At 57.7% G+C, this 20,169-nt stretch overlaps 1 protein-coding gene across 11 annotated transcripts in view; it reads right to left on the bottom strand.

Annotated features, from left to right (window-relative positions):
- Positions 1–1,217: 1,217 nt before the first annotated feature.
- The window catches only part of CELF5 (CUGBP Elav-like family member 5), a 48,304-nt gene continuing 29,352 nt past the window's right edge, over positions 1,218–20,169 (bottom strand). For 4 of the 11 annotated variants that reach the window (XM_032883526.1, XM_032883531.1, XM_032883533.1 and 1 more), the window contains 11 exons: positions 18,858–18,906; positions 16,768–16,896; positions 14,342–14,421; positions 12,445–12,591; positions 11,706–11,847; positions 11,464–11,610; positions 9,925–9,987; positions 9,279–9,362; positions 6,274–6,417; positions 4,366–4,533; positions 1,218–3,091 (listed from right to left, as the gene is read on the bottom strand). In XM_032883526.1, coding sequence (XP_032739417.1) covers positions 4,406–4,533; positions 6,274–6,417; positions 9,279–9,362; positions 9,925–9,987; positions 11,464–11,610; positions 11,706–11,847; positions 12,445–12,591; positions 14,342–14,421; positions 16,768–16,896; positions 18,858–18,906 — 1,113 coding nt within the window. In that variant the 3' untranslated portion in view covers positions 1,218–3,091; positions 4,366–4,405. Of the gene's footprint in view, positions 3,640–4,365; positions 4,534–6,273; positions 6,418–9,278; positions 9,363–9,924; positions 9,988–11,463; positions 11,611–11,705; positions 11,848–12,444; positions 12,592–14,341; positions 14,422–16,767; positions 16,897–18,854; positions 18,907–20,169 lie in introns of those variants that run through there. The other 7 variants (XM_032883524.1, XM_032883523.1, XM_032883525.1 and 4 more) reach the window with 7 other exon arrangements.

Raw genomic sequence — 20,169 nt, 5'->3', positions numbered from 1 at the left:
AAGACTAAAAGATGCGGCTGTGGCCCAGTGGCCCACCGGGGATTAAGTGGCTCCTGGGTGAGTGGTTGGTGTCAGCATACACGTGGCTGTCCCCACCATTCAGAGCCCCGCCCAGCCAGACCCTGCTCAGGGGGCTAGTGTCTCCAGTCCCAGGTCTAATTTTTTTTTTTTTAAGAACTTCAAGGCCCCCTCATGAGCTGCACGCAGTGTCATTTTTTCAGCCACAGTCATGTCACCTCTCCAGTGTCACCTCCTTCAGGCCTCACCTCTTCGGGACACTGCTGGGTCCTCAGCTACTTCAGGTCCAATGGGGGACTCCGTCCCGCGTCACTAGCATGGGTGGGGGTGCAGAGAACGCGGTGGCTCCATCGGTAGCCCAGCAGCCCCGCCCCAGAAAACGCAGGCAGGTTCTCACACAAACACACCTGAGTAAAGTGGCGCGATTCGCAATGGCCAAAAGGTAGCGACATCCGAAATGTGTGGGGATGGATGAATGCTTACACAAAATGTGGTCCATGCCCCCCGCGCACGTCCCGCGGCCACGAACGGGGGTGAGGCCCCCACGCGATGCCCGGGGTTGCACCCCGAGCCCACGACGCGCAGGGAAGGAACCAGACACAGGAGGTCATGCGGGGTGTGAGTCCACGCGTGTGACACGTCCAGACCAGGCTCCTCCACGGACAGGAAGGGGCTCGTGGGGGCTGGGTGGGGGGAGGGGGAAGGTGACTGCTCATGGGGACGGGGTTGCTTTTGCGGGTCTGAATGTCCTGGAATTAAGCACACGTGGTGTCTGCACAACCTTGTAAATGTATTTAATGCCTCTGGATTGTACCTTTTAAAATGGTGATAATGGGGAATTTCGTGTTCCGTGAATTCTACCTCAAATTAACGAAAATGCATCTTTTAGTGTCTCTCTCCTCTGGGGGCCACCTCCGTGAGGACAGAGACGAGGGCCACCGGGGATGGGCACACAGGAGGTGGTGGGTGGGTGTCTGTGGAATGAACCTAGCGCCACAGGCACCTGCTCTCCTGGAGAAGGACAAGTCCCCTCGCCTCTGCTTCTGGACGACTCAGAGGGAGTCTCGGTGTAGAAATATTCCCAGAATATCTCCTCCTGCATCCCCTAACCTGAAATCTGGGTTTTTCTTTTGCCCAGGCAACTCAGTGGGGCCAGACGCGCTATATCGACAAGAGGTGGTGAATAAGGGAGGACCCAGTCCTTTAGCAAGTAAAACTTTTATTAAATAAACTTTCAGTTTCTCCAGACCAAAGAGAGGCATTTGGACATTGAAATGATGGTTGCAGCTTCTCACCTGAACAAGCCACAGTGACAAGGACCACTCCAGCCAGAAATCCAAACCAAGTCAACCCAAAGTTCCCTCTAAGTCCCTTTCTTGTCTTCCTTTTCTGTGTGTGTGTGTGTATGTGTATGTATGTGTGTGTGTGTGTGGCGGTTTGTCTCCAAAAGTCGGTTTGCAAGTTGAAACTTCATGAAATTACTCGTAGCAGAAATAAAGTACATCGTACAAATCACGCAGGTCTTCGATGTGGAGTATAAAAATGGTATTTACAGCCAGTAAACATGGGCCAGGGGGACACACGCCACTGCACACCCACACGCACTCCCAAGCAGGCCCGGCGGAGGGCTTGGCGGGTGCCGGGGACACGCACGAGGCCACCTCGTGGCCCCTGGGCACGCACACGCAGACGCACGGGACACAGGCACGCTAGAGTGTCTTGGAACAATTATCAAACTCTGGAATATCGAAACAAGTTGGTCATTAAGACCTTTTTTTTTTTTTTTTTGCAATGTGTTCTTTTTTGTTTTTTTTTTTGGTTTTTTGTTTTTTTTTTTTCTGGGTCAGTCAACACATTTTGGTAGAAACAAAAGGGAATGCTGTTTTTTTTTTTCTTTACAAATTTTTTTTTTTCTTGAGCTTATTAAGTTCTTCGGCGCCTCACTTGGCAAGAGGGCCCAATGACGTCCAACGAACTTGACTCTGTGCTTCAAAGTGGGTTTTCACGGTTTAAGTAGCTATACAGAGATGCCCCAAAAGGACTTCCCTCCCCGCCCCGACTAGGAAACAAAAATCCAGTCATCTGATTTTTTTCCCCATTTTGTTCTCTTTTCTTCTTTGTATCTTCTCAGAAAGACCAAAATAAAAAAAAAAATTATCTGTAGAGGTATTTCTGGTAAAGGGGTGCTGGGACGGTGCAGGTTGGCTTGTCCAACGCGCTTGGCAATCTTGGTCATGAGATCGTGAACTCCAGGCTGGTGATCCGAAGGCAGGGAGGGTGGCTGCCTGCCCTTGGGAGGGGGCAGGAGGGGTGGGGGCTCCCCAGCCCCTGTCTGCCCCTGACAGAAAGCTAAGGGCTATTGGTCACATGAGTAAGGCTATGACGGGGGGGGAGAAGGTGGGGGTCTCTTTTGTGCCTACGTCGGGGAAGGCAGGGCCCTGGGGTGAGGGAGGGGTTGGGGGTCCGGAAGCTGCAGCTAAGACCAGGGACACTCGAGCTGGCTGAGCCCAAAGGCCTGCGAGAGCCGTCGGCAGTGGGGCCCAGAGTCCTGGAGGTGTATCGCGTTGACAGCTGATTCCCAGTGCTTCTCGGCGCCCTGGTCTGACATGACAGCGGGAGATGGGGAGACACTGGGCGGCCCGGTCATCCTCAGCCCTTCTTATGTCCCTGCTGAGTGACCGGGCCAGGGTCACCTTCTCTTGGATGGAAGGAAGTCGGAAAAGTTTGGTCCCATGATCTATACTCAAAAAATATATATACTGTCTATAGCTCTATATATATATGCATATATATATATAGGAAAAGTCGTGATTTACTTTGGGGAGACACCAAGGAGGGGGCAGTGAACCTCCTGGCCCCCAACTCAGAAGCCCCCTCCCCCCAGCACTGGGGCAGATCACAAAGCTCCCTCCCCGCTCCATGTGGCCTTTGTAGTGTTTCACATTAAGGGGGGTGGGCAAGGGGAGACGGGAGAGGAGAGGGAGGGCTGGTGTCCAAACTCAGTTGTAATTTACGGAAAAGTCCGGGATCGGTTGGAAGCGGGAAGCCCTCCTGGGGTGGGAAGGCCCCTCACCTGGCGGAGAAGGGAGGGGCGTTAGGGTGCGGTGATGGGGGGCCTATGACATCACCTCCCACCTACACCCCCTTGCCCTGGCCAGGCTGGGTTCTGGGAACCCAAGGGCCCCTGTCCTTTCACAGAGAGTCCATTTCCAGATCCGGAGGCCAACAGACCGCCTGGGAAGGGACTTGGGGCCGCTGAGCCCATTTCCTCCCGCAACCTGGGGCCAAGAGTTGTGTTTATTCTTGTCTCCCCTTCCCCCTCGCTGCCACTGAAGCTCCACGGGGGCAGCTCTGCCTCCCAAGCCCCGCCCCGTGTCCGGTCATTCACCACTGGGGAGTGGCCCCAAGCGCGGGGAAGAGCGCCTAGCGCTTAGTAGATGCTCAGTAAGGACTTGCTGTCCCAGAGCATTCAGGTGCTTGGGGCATTAGTCGTCTGATCCCGGGACCAGATACCCACGAATCTGGGGGTGCTGATTTGACAGTCGGAAAAGCATGCCCAGCCCCTAACTGAGCACCTACTTGGCGCCAGACCCCAGGCACGGGGCTTTGATGACCACAGCGCTTGTGATGGAGAAAAGAAAACCAAAATAAATGATCAAGAGCTTTCCAGGTGGCGGGTCCTGGGCTTGGTGGGGAAAACACTGCATCCCCAAGCGGATCCTCCCTGTCTCGGGAGGCGACTTTCATGAACCCATTCCACAGATGAGGCTTGTCAAGGCTTGTGGTCAGTTACGTTTCCCCACTGGCCCCTTAGGCTCACTGTTCCTTCCCCAGAGAAGGTGTTCAGTTGTTGATAAAGTTGTTCTCTCTGATGGCAAAATCCACTCTTGGGGGTGTGTCTGGGGGTACCTTTTTTGGGGGGGGCAGACTGGTGAGCAGGGCAAACATTCCGCTTTCTCACCAGCCCACAGAGCAGGAATTACACCAGAGAAGAATTAGGACCCCGGCCCAGCTGGGAGATTCACAGGACAGGACAGAAGCCCCTCCCCACAGCCCACCCCACCCCAGACCAAACCTGGCCTCTCAGGCGAACTTCTATTCATCCTTCAAAGCCTTCTTCTGGAAGGATTCCCCAACCACCCCCGGACCCTATTTCCACCTTCCGTCCCAGCCCCAACCAAAGGGGGGATGGGGGTGCTCTAGTCTAGCTCTGTCCACAGCGACCCAAGCTGGGGACCCCTCATGGCCTCCAGCAGCATCCCCGGGGGGCTGGGGAGGGTTCGGAGAATGAGGGGGTGTTTGGCCAAAACGGGGTGGGGGGGTGGGTGGGGCCGCCTGGCGGCTCACCTGGGCCAGGCCCGCAGCCTCCGGGCGGCTGTGGGCGCGGTCAGTAGGGGTGTCCCGGGTCTTTGGGCCGCTTCAGCTGCACCTTGAGCCTCTTCATGCCGATCTGAAAGCCGTTCATGGCCTGGATGGCGGTCTGCGCGCTGGCCGGGTTGTCAAAGCTCACGAAGCCTGCGGAGACCGGGGCGGACCCGCCATGGTGGGCAACGCGGGTGTCCTCTGCTTCCTGCAGTGCTGCAGCCCCAGCATCCCGGCTTGCGGGGTCCTGGGGGCGGGGGGGTGCGCTCACAGAGGCAAGTGGGCCCGGGGAGGTAGGAGGGCGCGCCACAGCACGCACAGCAGCCCGGCGCCTGGCTCTGACACCCTCTGGACTTGCATGCCTCCGGGGACGGGGTGCTTGCTTCCTTACCTGGGGTCTGCTCTGCTGAAGACTTCCCACGGGTGGAGGGAACAGGTGAGGCCCACGGGGGTCCCATGAGGGCTACATTCTCCCTCCCTCCCCATCCTGGCTGCCTGCCTCCTTCCAGGCCTGGAGGCTAACCCTTTGCCCTTCCGACACTGCTGTCCATCTGGGTTCTTGACTATGGATAAGAGACTGTGTCTGCGTGAATGTGTCCTTGTGCTGCTTCTCTCTGTCCTTCTCGCCCTCTTCCTGTCTCTGCCTTTTTTTTTTTAAGATTTTATTTATTTATCTGACAGACAGAGAGCACAAGCAGGCATAGGGGCAGGCAGAGAGAGAGGGGGAAGCAGGCTCCCCGCTGAGCAGAGAGCCCGATGCGGGGCTCGATCCCAGGATCTTGAAATCGTGACCTGAGCTGAAGGCAGAGGCTTCACCCACTGAGCCCCCCAGGCGCCCCCTCTCTGCCTTTTATCTCTTTCTCTGTCTCCCTACCCCATATCCCCGCGACCCTGCCCCGCTTCCCCCAGGCCATCAGAAACATCCTACTCTGCCACTCCTCAACCTTCCACCAGCCCCGACTCCCTCCACCTGCCACCCCAGGCCACCCTGCCCTACTCCTGCCCTCACCTCTCGGTCTTTGCAGGCTTCCCGGGAGGGTGTGGAGGCCACAGGGGCCAGGAGCCCCCTGGGGTAAAGGACTGCATGCCCAAGCATTTGAGGTGGGGATCCCCGAGCTCTGGGTGAGAGGCTGGGTGGGGGGTCAGGTGGAGAGATAGTGGGGGCAGGGTTGAGCGGTCCTGCAGAGGCCCACTGGGGAGCCATGGGGGAATGTGGACCTGGGGGGATAAGGTCTTCACGTCTATCAGCTGCCCTAACACCTGCGCCCCCGCTACACTGATCTGGAAACCAAGGCTCAGGGAAGGCACAGGACTCCTCACTGTTAGGGATTGAGTGGGTTTTCCCCCACACGCCGCCTTCTTTGTCCCGCAAGTGGGATGCTGAGGAGGGGCCTGGGCACTGGCAGAGGACCCTGATCCGAGTGACCTCGAGTGCTGTTTGACCGCCCACCCGTAAGCTGGCCAGGGGTGGTCATTTAGATCTGGATTCCTTAAAACTAAAACTTTTATCTCTTTCTCTATCTCTGTCTCTCTACCCCATCTCCCCCTGCCCCATCCTGTCCCGCTCCCCCCCCAGGCCATCAGAAACATCCCGCCGGTTGAACTGCCCCTCTGGAGGTGCCTGGAGCCACACGGTGCTCATAGCTCAGACAGCAGAGGCGAGAACATCTCCGCCAGTGGAGAAAATTCTGTTGGGCAGTGCGGCAAGACTGCAAGCTTAATAAGTGCTTAATAAGTGCTCACTCTAACTTCTCAATGTGATTCTCTTGGACCACACCTGTCTCCTAGCTGACCACGCCAACCACGCCCTCCCACGTCCGTGTTCCTGGCAGCACGCGGGGTCAGGGGGACAGGGCTGGCCAGCAGGAAGGGCTGCCCGAAGCAGGTACTCACCAAAACATTTGCTCTGGTTGGTGGCCCGATCCATAAACACCTTGGAGGAGATGATATTGCCAAAGGGCAGGAACATCTGCGTCAGCTCCGTGTCTCCAAACTCCTGGGGGAGGTGGTAGATAAACAGGTTACAGCCTTCGGGACCTGCAGGTGGGGGAGAGAAAGACATAAAGCCCCCAAGGAGAGGAGGCGGACCCCCCCCCGGGGGGAGGGGTGCGGGGACCGGAGCCCACCTCTGGCATCTCCAGCTGTTGGGGGAGGGTGCCCCTGACACCAGGAAGCAGGGCGTGGAGATGGCGCGGGGGAGGGGAGGCGGGGCGTGCTTACCCTCGCCTTTCTAATCCCACACTTGGGTACCCTGAACCTCTGATTATCCTCAGGCCCCAGATAATTTACAAAACTCAGATGGTCCCTCCCCGCAAAACTGACAAAAATCCTTCAATACCAGACCCTGGGTAGTCCCCAAATCCCAGACAACAGGAAACCCCAGAAAAAATCCCTAAACCCGGAAAAGCCAGACCATTTACGACAGTAGGTGAATTGTACGTGGGGTATGCGGACACTCTGTATATCTCTGCACTAATTCTGTAAATCTACAACTGGTTTTAAAATAAGATGTTCATGTCTTACAAGTCCGATGATCACAGAATAAGACAAGTCATTCCCCGGTCCCAAACCCCAAATATTGAGATAGTCTTCAAAACCGCGGATAATCCTCCAAGCCTTGAATAATTTTCAAGACTCAGATGACACACACATAAAAAAAAAACCTCAATTAAGATAAAAAAAATTCTGTAGACCCCAAGCCACCTGGTAATTTTATTACATTTTAATTTATTTTTAAGTAGGCTCCACGCCCAGTGTAGGGCTTCAACTCAGGACTCCGAGATAGAGAGTTGTGTCCTCCACCGACTGAGCCGGCCAGGCACCCCTCCCTGCCTCCCCTCTATGTCCCCACCTGGGAATTTTTAAGTGATATACTATACCAACCAAGAATAACTTCTTAAAATCACGGCTAACTCTCAAAACCATCCCCTCCCCAAAGAATCCCCAATGGAGAGGTCATAACGGCTACAAATAACAACGAAATTTTAAAACCTTCATTATCTGAAGCCATGAACAGTCACCAAGCCTGCCCCTCATCCCAAACCAACAGATGACCTTCTCTCATGCCCCCCAAAACACGAACCCCCAAACCACCAAAAATCCCCCTAGGTCTGGAAGTCAGTATTCTCCATCCCAGGAAATAAAGATCCGGGATTACCCACTGACATCCAACCCTTATCTTCCTGGTTAGGACCACAGTTCTAAGAAAGCTTGTTTTTAAAATACAAGCGAGTTGCAACGTGATCGTTGCGATTGATGTGGATGGCGTGATCTTGACCGCGGCACAAACGTTACAGCCGCCAGAGCGCGATCCCATCTCCGAGAAACATGGGGTGAAGGCGGAAAGCCGCACCCAGCTGAGGGGACCCCATGAGAAGACATCGCATGCGCACACACTCCCCACAGCACACACACAGCGGGACCCGGCTGGCTCCCCGCGTGTGTCGTGAGCCACGCGCATCCCCGTCTGGGGTTACAACTCCCCCTCTGACTTCAGACACGTCTCTCTCCGCCGTGTGACAGCAGCCACACCCGCAACCCTTCCCATCAGTGCCACGTCCACGTGCAAGCTTGAGGTCTTTGCCAGGATAAAGGGCCACCCTGACCGTATTTTTTTAACCTGCTCGTGGGCATGACGCGGTCTACCATTTTTATCAGGGCTCTATCTTTTCTTTGGCTTTGACGTGTCGCGGACAAAGGTCTGGAATGGTGCAAGTGGGAGTCTTGTAGATTGTCCCTCGAGGTGGGGACTCTCCAAAATGCTCATGGCGAGTGACAGCAGGGATATCACCACTGCACTAGCTCTGACCGCCTCAGCCCTGGTGGAGGGAAGTTGGAGCAGGGACGGGGGAGGGAGACACCCAGGTCAGAGCCATCCACAAGATAGTGACCTGAGGCAGCAGGGCCCTCTCGGAAGCTCGTGCTGGCCCGCCCTGGGTGAGGGGTGCAGGGGGTGTTGGGAGGTCGCTGAAAGTCGCACAGGAGCTGCCAGCACCGTCAAATCCTCATGCCTGCCGTCTGTGACTTCACCCACTGAGCCCCCAGAGAAATAAAATCTGACGGAGGACGGAGTAGAGGCTGGTTGGCCCAGCTGGACACCCTTCAGCCTAGAGTTCGTCTCCAAAGCTCAGCTCGTTTCCTGGCAGTGGCCCCCTGCCAAGGGCCAAGGGCAAGGGCCAAGTGGGGCAGAGCCTCAAAGAACTCAGTCTGTAGGCCAGGACATCCACAGAGCTCCCCGGCCATGGGGCCAGTGGGTCACCTCTCCCCAACCCCCGCTAGCTGGATGGACAAGGGAAAGGGCCTCCCTGGTGCTGAGCCACACTGTGGGTCAGGAACGGCCTTGCCTCCTTCCCAGTAACGCCTCTTGACCCAGATGGTCGCTCCTGTTGCAGAGGAGGAAACTGAGGCACGGGCAGTGAGTGCTTTCCTTACCGTGCACAGCCAGAACTGGGTGGATCTGAATCCTGGTCTGTCCGACCCCAGAATCTAACTCCTTCCTCCTTCCACTTTACTGGGGAGCCTCAGTTTACCCGAGATATCCCACCACCACCCGCCGCCCGCGCCCGACCTCAAGATGAGCGTCCTTTCAAAAATTCAGAGGCTCGTCCGGTCCTGGGGAGGGCGGCTGGTGGTGGCAGGGTCACCCCTAGTCTCGCTAGTCCTATGGTTCCAACTTTCCAGAGGAGCCAGCCGAGGCTCCGAGAGGGTGATGCTGTTCCCCCAGAGCACCCAGGGGCCGCGTCAGAACTCGAACCCAGGTCTGTCTGGCCCGCAGGCCGTGCTCTTGGCTGCGGTTCCCCGAGGTCCCGCGCCAGGCCAGGCCAGGCCAGGGGTCCTGGAGGTCGAGGGGGCGGTAAGAGGGCGGGGCTGGCGCCCAGGGGAGGTCGCGGCCCCCTCACCTTCTCGCTGCTGCTGCTGCAGGAGGGGCGGCGGCTGGGGGACGCTGTGCGCGATGGGCGTGATGGCCGCGGTGGGGTACATGGCTGCGGAGACCGGGAGCGAGACAGGGCGGAGGCGGGTGTGAGGCCCGGGGACGGGGAGCGGGGCCACGGCGGTCTAGGGAGGGAGGCGGGGCGTGCCCGCGGCGGAGGGCGGGCCTAGGGGAGGGGCCAAGGCACAGGGAAGAGTGGGGCGGAGCCATGACTCGAGGGGGTGGGGCCAACGTCTGGAATCAAGGAGGGGGAGTGACCACAACCGAGGGCGGGCCTGAAGGAGGGGCCAAGGCCGCACAAGATCAGAGTGGGTGGGGCCAGAGTGTGAGGGGCAGGGCCAAGGCTGAGGGCAGGGCCCTGGAGGACTCGGGACAGGATAGGGGCGGGACCAGACGCTGCGAAGGCAGAAGAGGGGCGGGGCCAAAACCTGGGAAAGGGCAGGGCCAGAAGTAGAAGGCGTGGCTAAGTACAAGAGAGAAGGCCAAACGAAAGGGTGGCCCCTGGGAGGCGGGGCCAGAATAGGGGTGTTGCCAAGGGTGCGTGGCCAGACAGGAAGGAAGGCGGGGCCGAGGGGCGGGGCCACGCCCGAGAGTGGGCCGGACTGCCCGCGTACCTGTGTACTGCTGGACTCCGGAGAAGGCGGGATGGAGGGTCTCGGCTACGGTCGGGCTCTGAGCTGCGGGGCAGACGGAAGGGCTGAGTGGGACGGGGGCGGCAGATCTTCCATCCACCCCTGATCCTTAGCGCCCGGAAGGAGAGCAACAAACATCCGCCCAGCTTCACCTCTGCATAAACGTTTTACACGTATGGTCCCCATTTTACAGGTAGGAAAACTGAGGTTCACAGAGGTGAGGCAACCGGCTCAGGGCCACTCAGATAGGAAATGGTAGAAGTCGAACAGGGCTCCAGAGAGGTTTAACCTTCACCCCCATCTCTCTGTCCCCATCCGGACCCCCTCGCTCTTCCCCTTTATTCTCCAGGACTTCAGGCCTCTGCTCCTGACCACCCCCCACCCCCATCCATTTCCCTCTCTCCCACCCCAAGCCTCACTCATCAGACACCCCGTGGATCCTCCATGTGGCTCTGACCTCCTGACTGCTCTCAGGGCAGGAAGTAAGGGGAGGAGAGAGGTTGTCCAGACCACTAGAGCTGCTGCATCAGGGGGAAATTTCAGCCAAAAGATTCGGCTCGAACGGAGAGAGGTTACTACAGGATGGGTGTGTGTGTGTGTGTGGGGGGTGACCATAAAGGGGTCACATGAATGAATCACCCCACGGAGATGGAGCATTGTGGTGGTGGTTATGCAAATCTCTGCCTGTGATAACACGGCACAGACCCCCCACACACACGCACGAGTGCACACACAACGTGGTACAGTGTCCATAAGGTGTCCAGCTCCTGTCGAGGTCATTATACTGTACCAGGATCAGCCTCCTGGTTTCAATAATGTGCTTGGTTATGTAAGCTGTTAGCATGGGTGGCGGGCCGGGCTGGAGGGACCAGGACCTCTCCGTATTACTTTTGAAACTCTTTGTGAGTTCCAGTCATTTCAAAATAAAAACAAATTCTCCTCAATGGTGGATATGCAGATGACTTACTTCACCCAAGCAAGATGTTGGAGGAGGCTTGCCTGGGGATTGTGGTACAGGGTGGGGAGAGGTGGAACCTCGGCTCTGCAAAGGCAGGGCCCAGCCTAATTCGGTGCATGGCTAATACTGCATGGCTGGATGTAGGAGTGGATATGGGTCCTGATATCTTCCTCAATAGTGACGGTTAATAATTAAGATTGATGGTGCTGTTCTTGGTACAGACAGTGTGATAAGCATTCAACATGCTAATTTCATCAGTGCAACCTCATGAGATGACTGATGGCATCAGCCCCATTTCCCAGGTGAGGAAACTGAGGTCCAGGGACTCACAGAGACTACCCGGGACAACCAAACTGAAGCTTGACCCCAGATATATCTGGATATAAAGTTCCCGTGTTTTAACCACCCTGCTATAGTCTCTTTCTCTGTGCCCACAGCTCATGTCTGTTGAGCTGACACTCCCTCTGGATCCCAGGGACCATGGCATGGGAACGCCTGCTTGTCCCAGAGATACCCTCCCCACCTTCCCACCCCCGTAGGTCCCAGGGGACCACTCCAGTTACCTGGGTAGGGCACAAGGCCATTGGCATACACGGTCTCTAGGGCAGGGTGCCCCCCAGGGAAGGGCACAACCCCTGCGAAGCCATTGGTGATGGGAGCCACGAGCCCGGGCACGGCAGTGGTGCCAAGCAGCGGGGGTGAGTGCAGTCCTGCAGAACGGAGGAGCACCATGGGGAGCCTGAGCCTGGCCCTGGCCCTGGCCCTGCCCTGCCCACCCATCCTTAGGCCCCTGGCGGACTCTCACCAGAGGCAGGGGCGATGGGCGTGGCAGGCAGCCCGTTAAGGCTGACGGCGCCAATCTGCTGGATGTGGCAGGGTGAGAAGGCCACGCCAGGGCTCAGGTAGCTGCCCGACGTGGACAGGACCGTTGTCTGCTGCTGCATGAGCTGGGGGTGGAAAGGGAGTCAGTGTGCACAATGGGGGTGGCACCTGAGGCCTGGTCCTCAAGTGACTTGAGTAGGGGAGGGGGCCAGCCTGGCTCTCTTGGCTCAGGCTGGGGTCAGGGCTTAGCTAGGAATTGGGGCTCAGTGTGGGATCAAGGCTCTGTCTAGGATCAGGGCTGAGTCAGGAATTTGGACTCGGTCTGGGATTGGGGATCAGCCAACACTGAGCTCAGCCAGGGCTGGGTCTCAGTGTGAAGTCAGCCTCGATTTAGAGGCTCCTTTTGGCTTGAAGGCCCGCCTAGATTTAGGGCCTAAGCATGGAGTTGTGTCAGTCCAGAGTTGGGGTTCAGCCCAGGCCTCAGTTCATGGCTGGGGGCTCAGCTGGGGTGGGGGGGTGCTCAGGAATCAGCCTGGATCTGGGGACTCAACCATGACCAGGATAGGACCGAGAGTCAGAGAGTAGAAGAGACAGAAAGATGAGCAGAGAGGCAGAACCCCCAACAGAGCATGCATGGAGAGAGAGAGAGACTGAGCCAGACCCCCCCGGGTGGTGTGGGGAGCCCCGCTGGAGACGGAAGTGCAGCAGCTGGGGTCACTCACAGCCTGGGCGTAGGCACTGTAGGGGCTGAAGGGCAGGGTGAGGGACGGCGTCAGGATGCCCAGCTGCCCCACCATCTGCTGCATTCGCCGCAGGGTCCGCTCCTTGTCCGTGTCAGCGAACTTGACAACCAGGCTGGAGGAGGCACCCTGCAGGGGCAGCGGCAAGCAAGGAGGGAAAGAAGGAGGGAGGTAGCCAGGACTTTGGGGTTCGTGGAACCATGCCAGCTCTGGCCCTTGGGGGAGCACAGTGGCCAGTCCTGCCCGTGGGCCCCGAACTGCAGGACGGGGACGTCACAGCGAGAACAGCTCGGAGATCAGCATCCTGGGTCTCCCACTTGACTGTGTACAGCTGCCTGTGGGCACAGGTGGGGCCTCCCCACCCAGGGGGGCCGTGTCTAGGGCCCAGTAGAGGACCCTGACTATCAGCCATACTCTCAAAAATGGAGAGTCCAACTGGTGGGACCCGGGTGGAGGACCCTAGAGCTGTCACTCACACCTGAGGACAGGTGAGACCCCAACCAGAGAGGGGACATGCTCCCTTTGCTGGAGAGCTCGCTCCCCGATGCGCCCCATCACTGGGAGAAAGCCTGACTTCCTGGTGAGCCCGAATCCTGCCTCCAGGGTCTACGACTGAGGCCCGAGTGCCGAGCGTGTGAGGCCTGGAGGCTCTGACGCTGCCCTGCTCCTCACACCCATTTGAGAGCAGCTGAGAGGGGAGATGGTTCTCTAAGGCCTGTGCCCCTTGCGGCAGATTCCGCCTCTTCTGTACCGCGACTGTGGCTCCTGGCCCCTCCCCCAGGAGGCGGGGCTGCTCCCAGTGCTGAGCCTGTCCTCCGCCTCTCCCCACCTCTCCCCGCTGCAGGCCTGCCCCCTACCCATCCCCACTCTGGCCCAGGGGACATTTCCAACCGACCTGGCCCCTTCCCTGCGCTGTCAAAACCTTCCAGGGCTCCTCATGACCCCGAGAACCCCGTGCTCCTCGGCCGAGGGCTGCAGCCCCCTCCCGCCCTCTCCCCTGCTCCTCTGCACGCCCCACCCCCATCCTTGTCACGGCCCCCGCCCCACGTTCCCCTGCTGGCCTTCACAAAGCCACACACACCCCTCAGGTCCCGCCCCTCCAGGACACCCTCTTGTGCACTCATACACACATGCACACACACTCACACAAACTCACTCAGACACGAATAGTCAGATATGTGTGCACACATTTGCACGCACCATGCACGTCACACAGAGTTGCACACATGCATACACACGGTACGTTCAGAGGCCCATATCACACGTGTACACATGCAATCACATACACGCATATTCACACACACCCTCGCCCATCCACACACACTCACATACGTGCCCTCACAGATGCCCACAGAAGCGTGCTGCACTCATTAACCCCACATCAGCCAGGCAGACCCACACACTCACGTGCACTCAGTACACACATGCATAAATACACATGTGCACACACCTACATGCACGCTGCACAAGCCACTCAAACTTACCCGTTCGACACACTTACACGTGCAGCAGCACACACGTATCCATATTCTCACATACACCTCATTTGCACATTAAGTCACCTACTAACAACCACATACACTCACATATCCTCTCTTACACACACACACGCAGCCACACACTGGCAGTACCTCCAGCACACTCCCACACGTACTTGCATGCTCACACACGCGTACGCTCCACACATGCACAATCGCACACTCACCTGCATACCTGTGCCCACACCACCATCAGGGACTCCGCCTCTCTCTCCGCCTGTGCCTTACTGATGAACAGCAAGTGGCTACGGGATGGCGGGAATGGTAGGGAGAGGTTTTGTCCCTGTCCCCTCCCCCCTTCCGCACGCCCAGCTCCGTGGCCCAGGGCGGTCCCTACTCACCGGCATGGTCTGGCTGCCGTGCAGGGCATGGATGGCTGCCTGGGCCTCGGTGTGGGAGGAGAACTTCACAAAGGCACAGCCTGCCCCAAGAGAAGGAGAACTCGTGAGGGGTAATAGGGTCTTTCTGGGTGGGGAGGGGCCACAGGTTAGGGGACTGGGAGCCCCGGGTGGCGGGTCAGACGGTCAGAACAGACAGCCAGCCAGTCATGTGTTCAGACAGACAGCTGGACAATAAAGGATCAGGCAATAAGAAGAGCAAACAGAGTATGATGTCAGCCCGGTGGCCTCTCATTTGCTCAGAAAGCCACCAGCTACACAGGTGTTGGTGGCTCGCATGGTCAGACAGGCACCGTGAAGCAGTGTGCAGTCCGGGGGAGGGGCAGGTCCTGCCCACTGGAACAAGTGAAGGGCACGGGCTTAGGGAACACCCACCAGCCACCAGCCGCTGACACCGTGAGATCGAGTTGTAATCAGATATGCAGAGAGAAGGTGACAAACGTTCAGACAGAGGCACTGAGATACAGTCCTGTGGGCACACTCAGGCACAGATACATTCAGACCTAGACACATAGGCCCATGTGACCAGAGTTGGAAAGATGGGGACAGAAAATAAATAAATAAATACCAGACAGGTCAGACCCAGCCAGCTGGCCACACAGGAAGAAATCAGAAATCAGGCAGCCAAGGCAGCCAGGGACCACGAGACACAAGCAAATTCGGACACAGAGTCATAGAGAAACTACTAGACGTAGTTCCAGACGGGCATATTGTGGAAGAGCCAGGCAGACTGGGGGTGTGGTAGGACAATGGAATGTTCTAGAATTAGAGAGTGGCAATGGTTGCACAATTTCTTGAACATACTGGAAAGCACTTAACTGTACACTTTCAAAAGGTGGGTTTTACAGTATGTAAATATCAATTAAAAAAGAAAAGAGGGGTTCCTGGTTGGCTCAGTCAGTAGAGTATGCTACTCTTGATCTTGGAGTCATGAGTTTGAGCCCCACATTTGGTGTAGAGATGATTAAATAAACTTTAAAAAACATTTAGAAATAAAAATAATTAAAGAGAGAGAGAGAGACAAGCAACTAGGGAACAAGGGATACATTCTGTCCTAGAAGATTAAAAAGTTTCCAGGGCCAGAGACAGGCAGGGCAACAGTGGGTGCCTGACAGGTGAACCCCAAAAGGTAGAACAGGTAGACAGACAAAGACCTCCAGACACACGAAGAGCTAGGCAGAAATAGTCATTGAGACGCTAAGGCAGAAAAAGTCAGAGACTAAAGACGCAGGTGGAGTGATGCCCTTCGCAGGCACAGTCACGTGGGCAGACAGGGAAACAGGTCTCTGCGGACCATGAAAGTCTTTGCCAGATGCTCAGCCAGGAGCATGCAGACGGTCCACAGGAAACTGTCCCACAGTTAGGTGGGCACAGGCGGCGCGAGGGTAGGACCAGGCGGGAAAGGACAGTCTCCGCCCACACAGCCCACGCCTCCAGGAGCCAACCCCGCCTTCTCAAGTGCCCCGGCCCGCCCCCAGAAGCCAAACCCCGCCCCCTACATGCCCCGCCCCTCCCCAGAAGCTAGTCCCGCCTTTCAAGCGCCTGGCCCCGCCCCCATTCCTGCCCCGTCCCAGAAGCAAACCCCACCTCTCAAGGGCCCTGCCGGGTCCCCAGGAGCCAAACCCGCTTGCTTGCTAGCTTGCTTTTTAAAAAAAAATTTTTTTTATTTATTTATTGAGAGAGAGAGACAGAGTGAGAAAGACCATGAGAGGGGAGGTCAGAGGGAGAAGCAGACTCCCCATGGAGCTGGAAGCCCGATGCGGGACTAGATTCCAGGACTCCGGCATCATGACCTGAGCCAAGGCAGGCGGCCAACCGAGCCACCCAGGTGCCCCCCAAACCCACTTTCTAAAGTGCTCGGCCCCACGCCCAGGAGCCAAACCCACCTTCCCACGTACCCTGCCCCGCCCCAGAAGCCAGCTTCACCTTCTAAAGTGTCTGGCCCCACCCCCAGGAGCCAGCCCCGCCCACACACGTGCCAGGCCCCTCCCCCAGGAGCCAAGCCCGCCCGCCCACGTGCCCCGCCCCGCCCCAGAAGCCCACCTGGTTTTCTCAAGAGCCAAACCCGCCCTCCCACATCCCCAGGCCGCCCCAGAAGCCAACCCCACCTTCTCGAGGGCCCGGCCCCGCCCCCAGAAGCTGAACCCCCCACCCCCGTCCCACGTGCCCCGCTCCGCCCCGGAAAGCAACCCGGCCTTCTCAAGGGTCTGGCCCCACCCCAGGAGGCAATCCCGCCTTCTCAAGCGCCGGGCCTCGCCCCGGGAACCAAGCCCGCCCCGCCCCGTGCCAGGCCTCCCCCCGAGGAGCCAAACCCCTCCCCCCGCGCGCCGAGCCCCGCCCCCGGGCCAGCCCCGCCCCCGGCCGGTCACCTTTGCTGCTGCCGTCAGGCCCGCGCAGCACGGTGCACTCGTCGATGACCCCAAAGGGCTGGAACAGCCGCAGCACGTCCTCCTCCGACTGCTGCTTGTTCAGCATCCCCACGAACAGCTTCCGGTCTCCTGTGGGCGGAGACACCCCCTCAGCCGCGTCCTGGCCTCCGGGAATTTCTCGGTCCCTCCAGCAGAATGGAGGCAGCAGGGCGTGGGGGAGCACGGCTGGCCCCTGCACTGCCTGCGTGTGGGAGGACACAGGCGCGCGCTTCCCTGCTCTGGGCCTCTCCATCCTCCCACGTGCCATGCTCGGCTCATCTCCAAGCCTTGGCTCACGCGGCACCCCCCTCCTGGACGCCCTCCCTTCAACCCGCCAGGGCCTCCGACCGCTTCCCTGCTCCCACCCTCCGGGCGGAGATGTCTCTCTCCTTGCTCGCGGAGAGCCCACGCAGTACTAGTGTAAGAACTGCCTTGCCTGGCCTGGGTCCCTGTCTGTCTGTCTGCCTCTAGATTTCCCAGTGGGGGTGAGCGCTGATGGCCCCTTTGCCCTCAGCAGGGGCCAGGCAGTCAATGTCTGTTGAATGAGTGAAGGCACCTGTGCGCACAGGACCAGGTGCGGGAAGCCTGGAGCCCCCATCTGCTGGGGTGGGGTGGGGGTCTGGCTGGAGGCCTGGCTGGCCAGCCTCTCCCGCATGAGGCCCGAGAGTCCTGCTCCCTCTGGTAACTGGGCTGCTCCCCTGTAATCAGGAACATGGCAGCTTCATCTCCCAGGGATGGTGAGCTGGGTTACTATGGAAACCTGTTCTCTGGCAGCTGTCACTCATGGGGATGGAAGAGAGAGGCATAGACCAGAGAGACTGAGAGTCAGGGAAAGAGACAGATGAGAGAGAGAGAGAGAGTCAGGGAAAGAGACAGATGAGAGAGAGAGAGAGAGACAGGGAGAAACACAGAGACAGCGACAGTCAGTGAGAGAGACAGTAAGAGACAAAGAGAGACACACAAAGAGTAGAGAGAGAACCGGAGAGACAGAAAGAGAAAAGATGGGAGAGAAAGAGGTATGGAGAGGGAGAAAGAGAAGTTGAGACAGAGAGAGAGAGACAGAAAGACAGACAGAAGGAGGAGGAGGAGAAGAAGAAGAAGAAGAGGAGGAATTATTAAGAGTGAGAGAGAGAATAGAAGAGACGGAGACATGCAGACCTCCCCCCCACCCCCACCCCGTCCCAATCCCTGACCTACACTAGCAGCCTGCTTGGAGACTGTGAAAACAGGTCCCAGCCCAGATGGGCTGTACCAGGCTCCTACACATACACAGGAGTCCTAACAGCCCTGCCCCACACACCACCCCGAAGGCTGGTTGCTCCCCCTCAGCCCCCAATCCACCTAAAGTGGGGAGGGTGTAGGAAAATCTCCAAGAACGGCTAGACTTGGGTGCCACTGGGGACAGCCAAGCATACTCCTATGGTCACATCCCCAACACAGTCCAGACCTACGCAGACGCCAGGCCTCCAGCCCACATACCCACACGCCCAGCCCGGAACAGTCAGGCACTCACAATCCTACACACACGCCCACACCCAGGCCAGGCATGCACACGTGCACACAGGCCAGCAGGAAGCCCCACCACATAAGCCACAGAAACACACGTGCACATGCGCACTGCTCACACACATCTGCATACAGGCATGCCAAGGTACGCATGCTCACATATACACAAACCCGCACGTGCACACACACACAGTAATCCCCCTGAGGGGTCCCTTCAGGGATCCCAGCCCCTCTGCCTCAGAAGACCCCCCAGTATTGCACCCCATGGGCAGTGGGGCATTTTAAGATCTAGGGACAAGCAACTGGACCTAGCCAGCTGCCCCCCAACTCCTTCACTCCTAGGCCTGTGGCACTGTGGTTTGGAAGAGGGGACACACACCCCTGCTCTCCTGCACCTACCCTAGCCAGGAGACTCTGCCTCTCCCACCACCATGAGGTATGTGAGAATAGAGGGGACAGCTACAGCCTTCTGATCAGGGATCCCCCCCCTTCCCCCATTCTTCTGCCACCCCCCAGCCTGGAGGCCACGGAGAGATGACAACTACCTCCGCGGCTTTCGCTGTCCGCCGGCTTCACCTGGATTGGCCGCGCCATCTGTGGAGAGAGAGGGGAGGAGGAGGTCGAGGCTGACAGTGGGGACATCAGGGGTGAGGGCTTCACCTGAGCTCTGCCAGGCACCCTGCCCACCTCCCCGAGGCACAGCATCCCACCAACTTCCAGCAGCAAACCAGTCAAACAAGTGACACATGGTCCCACCGACGGGGCTTTGCTCATTGCTGTCTGGAAAACTCTTACTTTACCTTCAAAACCCGTTCACAATATTTCTTGCTGTAGGAAGCCTCCTTGCCTTCCCAGTAGTAGGCTCTTTGCAAAGATGCCCAACACCTCTAGTCTCTGCATATGATGTGACTTTGCAGTTTTTCCATCAAAAACTGGAGCCTGTTTCCCCAACTTTCTGTATCTGGACTTGGCTTTGTGATTTGCTCTGACCAGTGGAAGGTCATGGAAGGGAAGTGGTGGGAGTTCCAGGCTCTGGTCTTGAGAAACTTTGCAGCTTCCTCTTTTGGAAACCTGACATTGGGACAAGCCCAGGTGACAAGCCCAAGCAGAACAGGAAGACAGACCTCATGCCCTGAGAGGCCCCACTGCCAAACAGCACATGGGAGTGAGGCTGGCCTGTCCCAGCTCATCCCAGCAAGCCCTGTCCACCACTGCATGAATGACCCCAGGAGAAACCAGCAGAAGAACCACCCAGCTGAGCCCAGGCTGAGCGTACTAACCTACGGAATCAACAAATAAAATGGTTGTGGTGTTTGTCACCCAGCAGTAACTGATACAAGGGCAGGTACTTTCAGTCAGCAATCTGAGCCTTGGGTGCGAGGACTGTCATACCTGAGTGGACCAGCTTTCAATCTGGACTCCTTGTTCTGGACACTTCTGTTCTCCAACCCCCTGCCCCCCCAGCACTGAAAATGATGTTTAATGGACGAAATCCTCCTCTAATCCCCACCCCCAAACTGACCCGGCCATAGGGGTGAGCTAACGTGGGTATTTGAGAAAAACTCAAAGGATGTGGGAAATGGGTGACATTGCTTCTCCACTGGTTTGAGAACAGAATCTCTCTCCAAGCCTCGTGGCTCCTGGTGAACTCCTATTCATCCTTCAAAACCCAGCTCAAATGTCCCCAAGCAGGCCATCTTTCCACCCCGCTGGGCTCCTTCCTCCCTCTGCCTCAGGGCAGGAAGTGTCTACGTCTTGCTTTCGCAGAGAAGGCAGTTCTCCCCACACCAGGCAGGGAGAATCTGAGAGGCTTGCCAAATTGAATTGACCAGAAAGAAGTGGCCGGCACACGCCAGC

Source organism: Lontra canadensis, unplaced genomic scaffold (genome assembly GCF_010015895.1).
Source record: "Lontra canadensis isolate GAN:19392208 unplaced genomic scaffold, GSC_riverotter_1.0 scaffold88, whole genome shotgun sequence".
Taxonomy (NCBI): domain Eukaryota; kingdom Metazoa; phylum Chordata; class Mammalia; order Carnivora; family Mustelidae; genus Lontra; species Lontra canadensis.
This window is presented reverse-complemented; position numbering and strand designations above follow the sequence as displayed.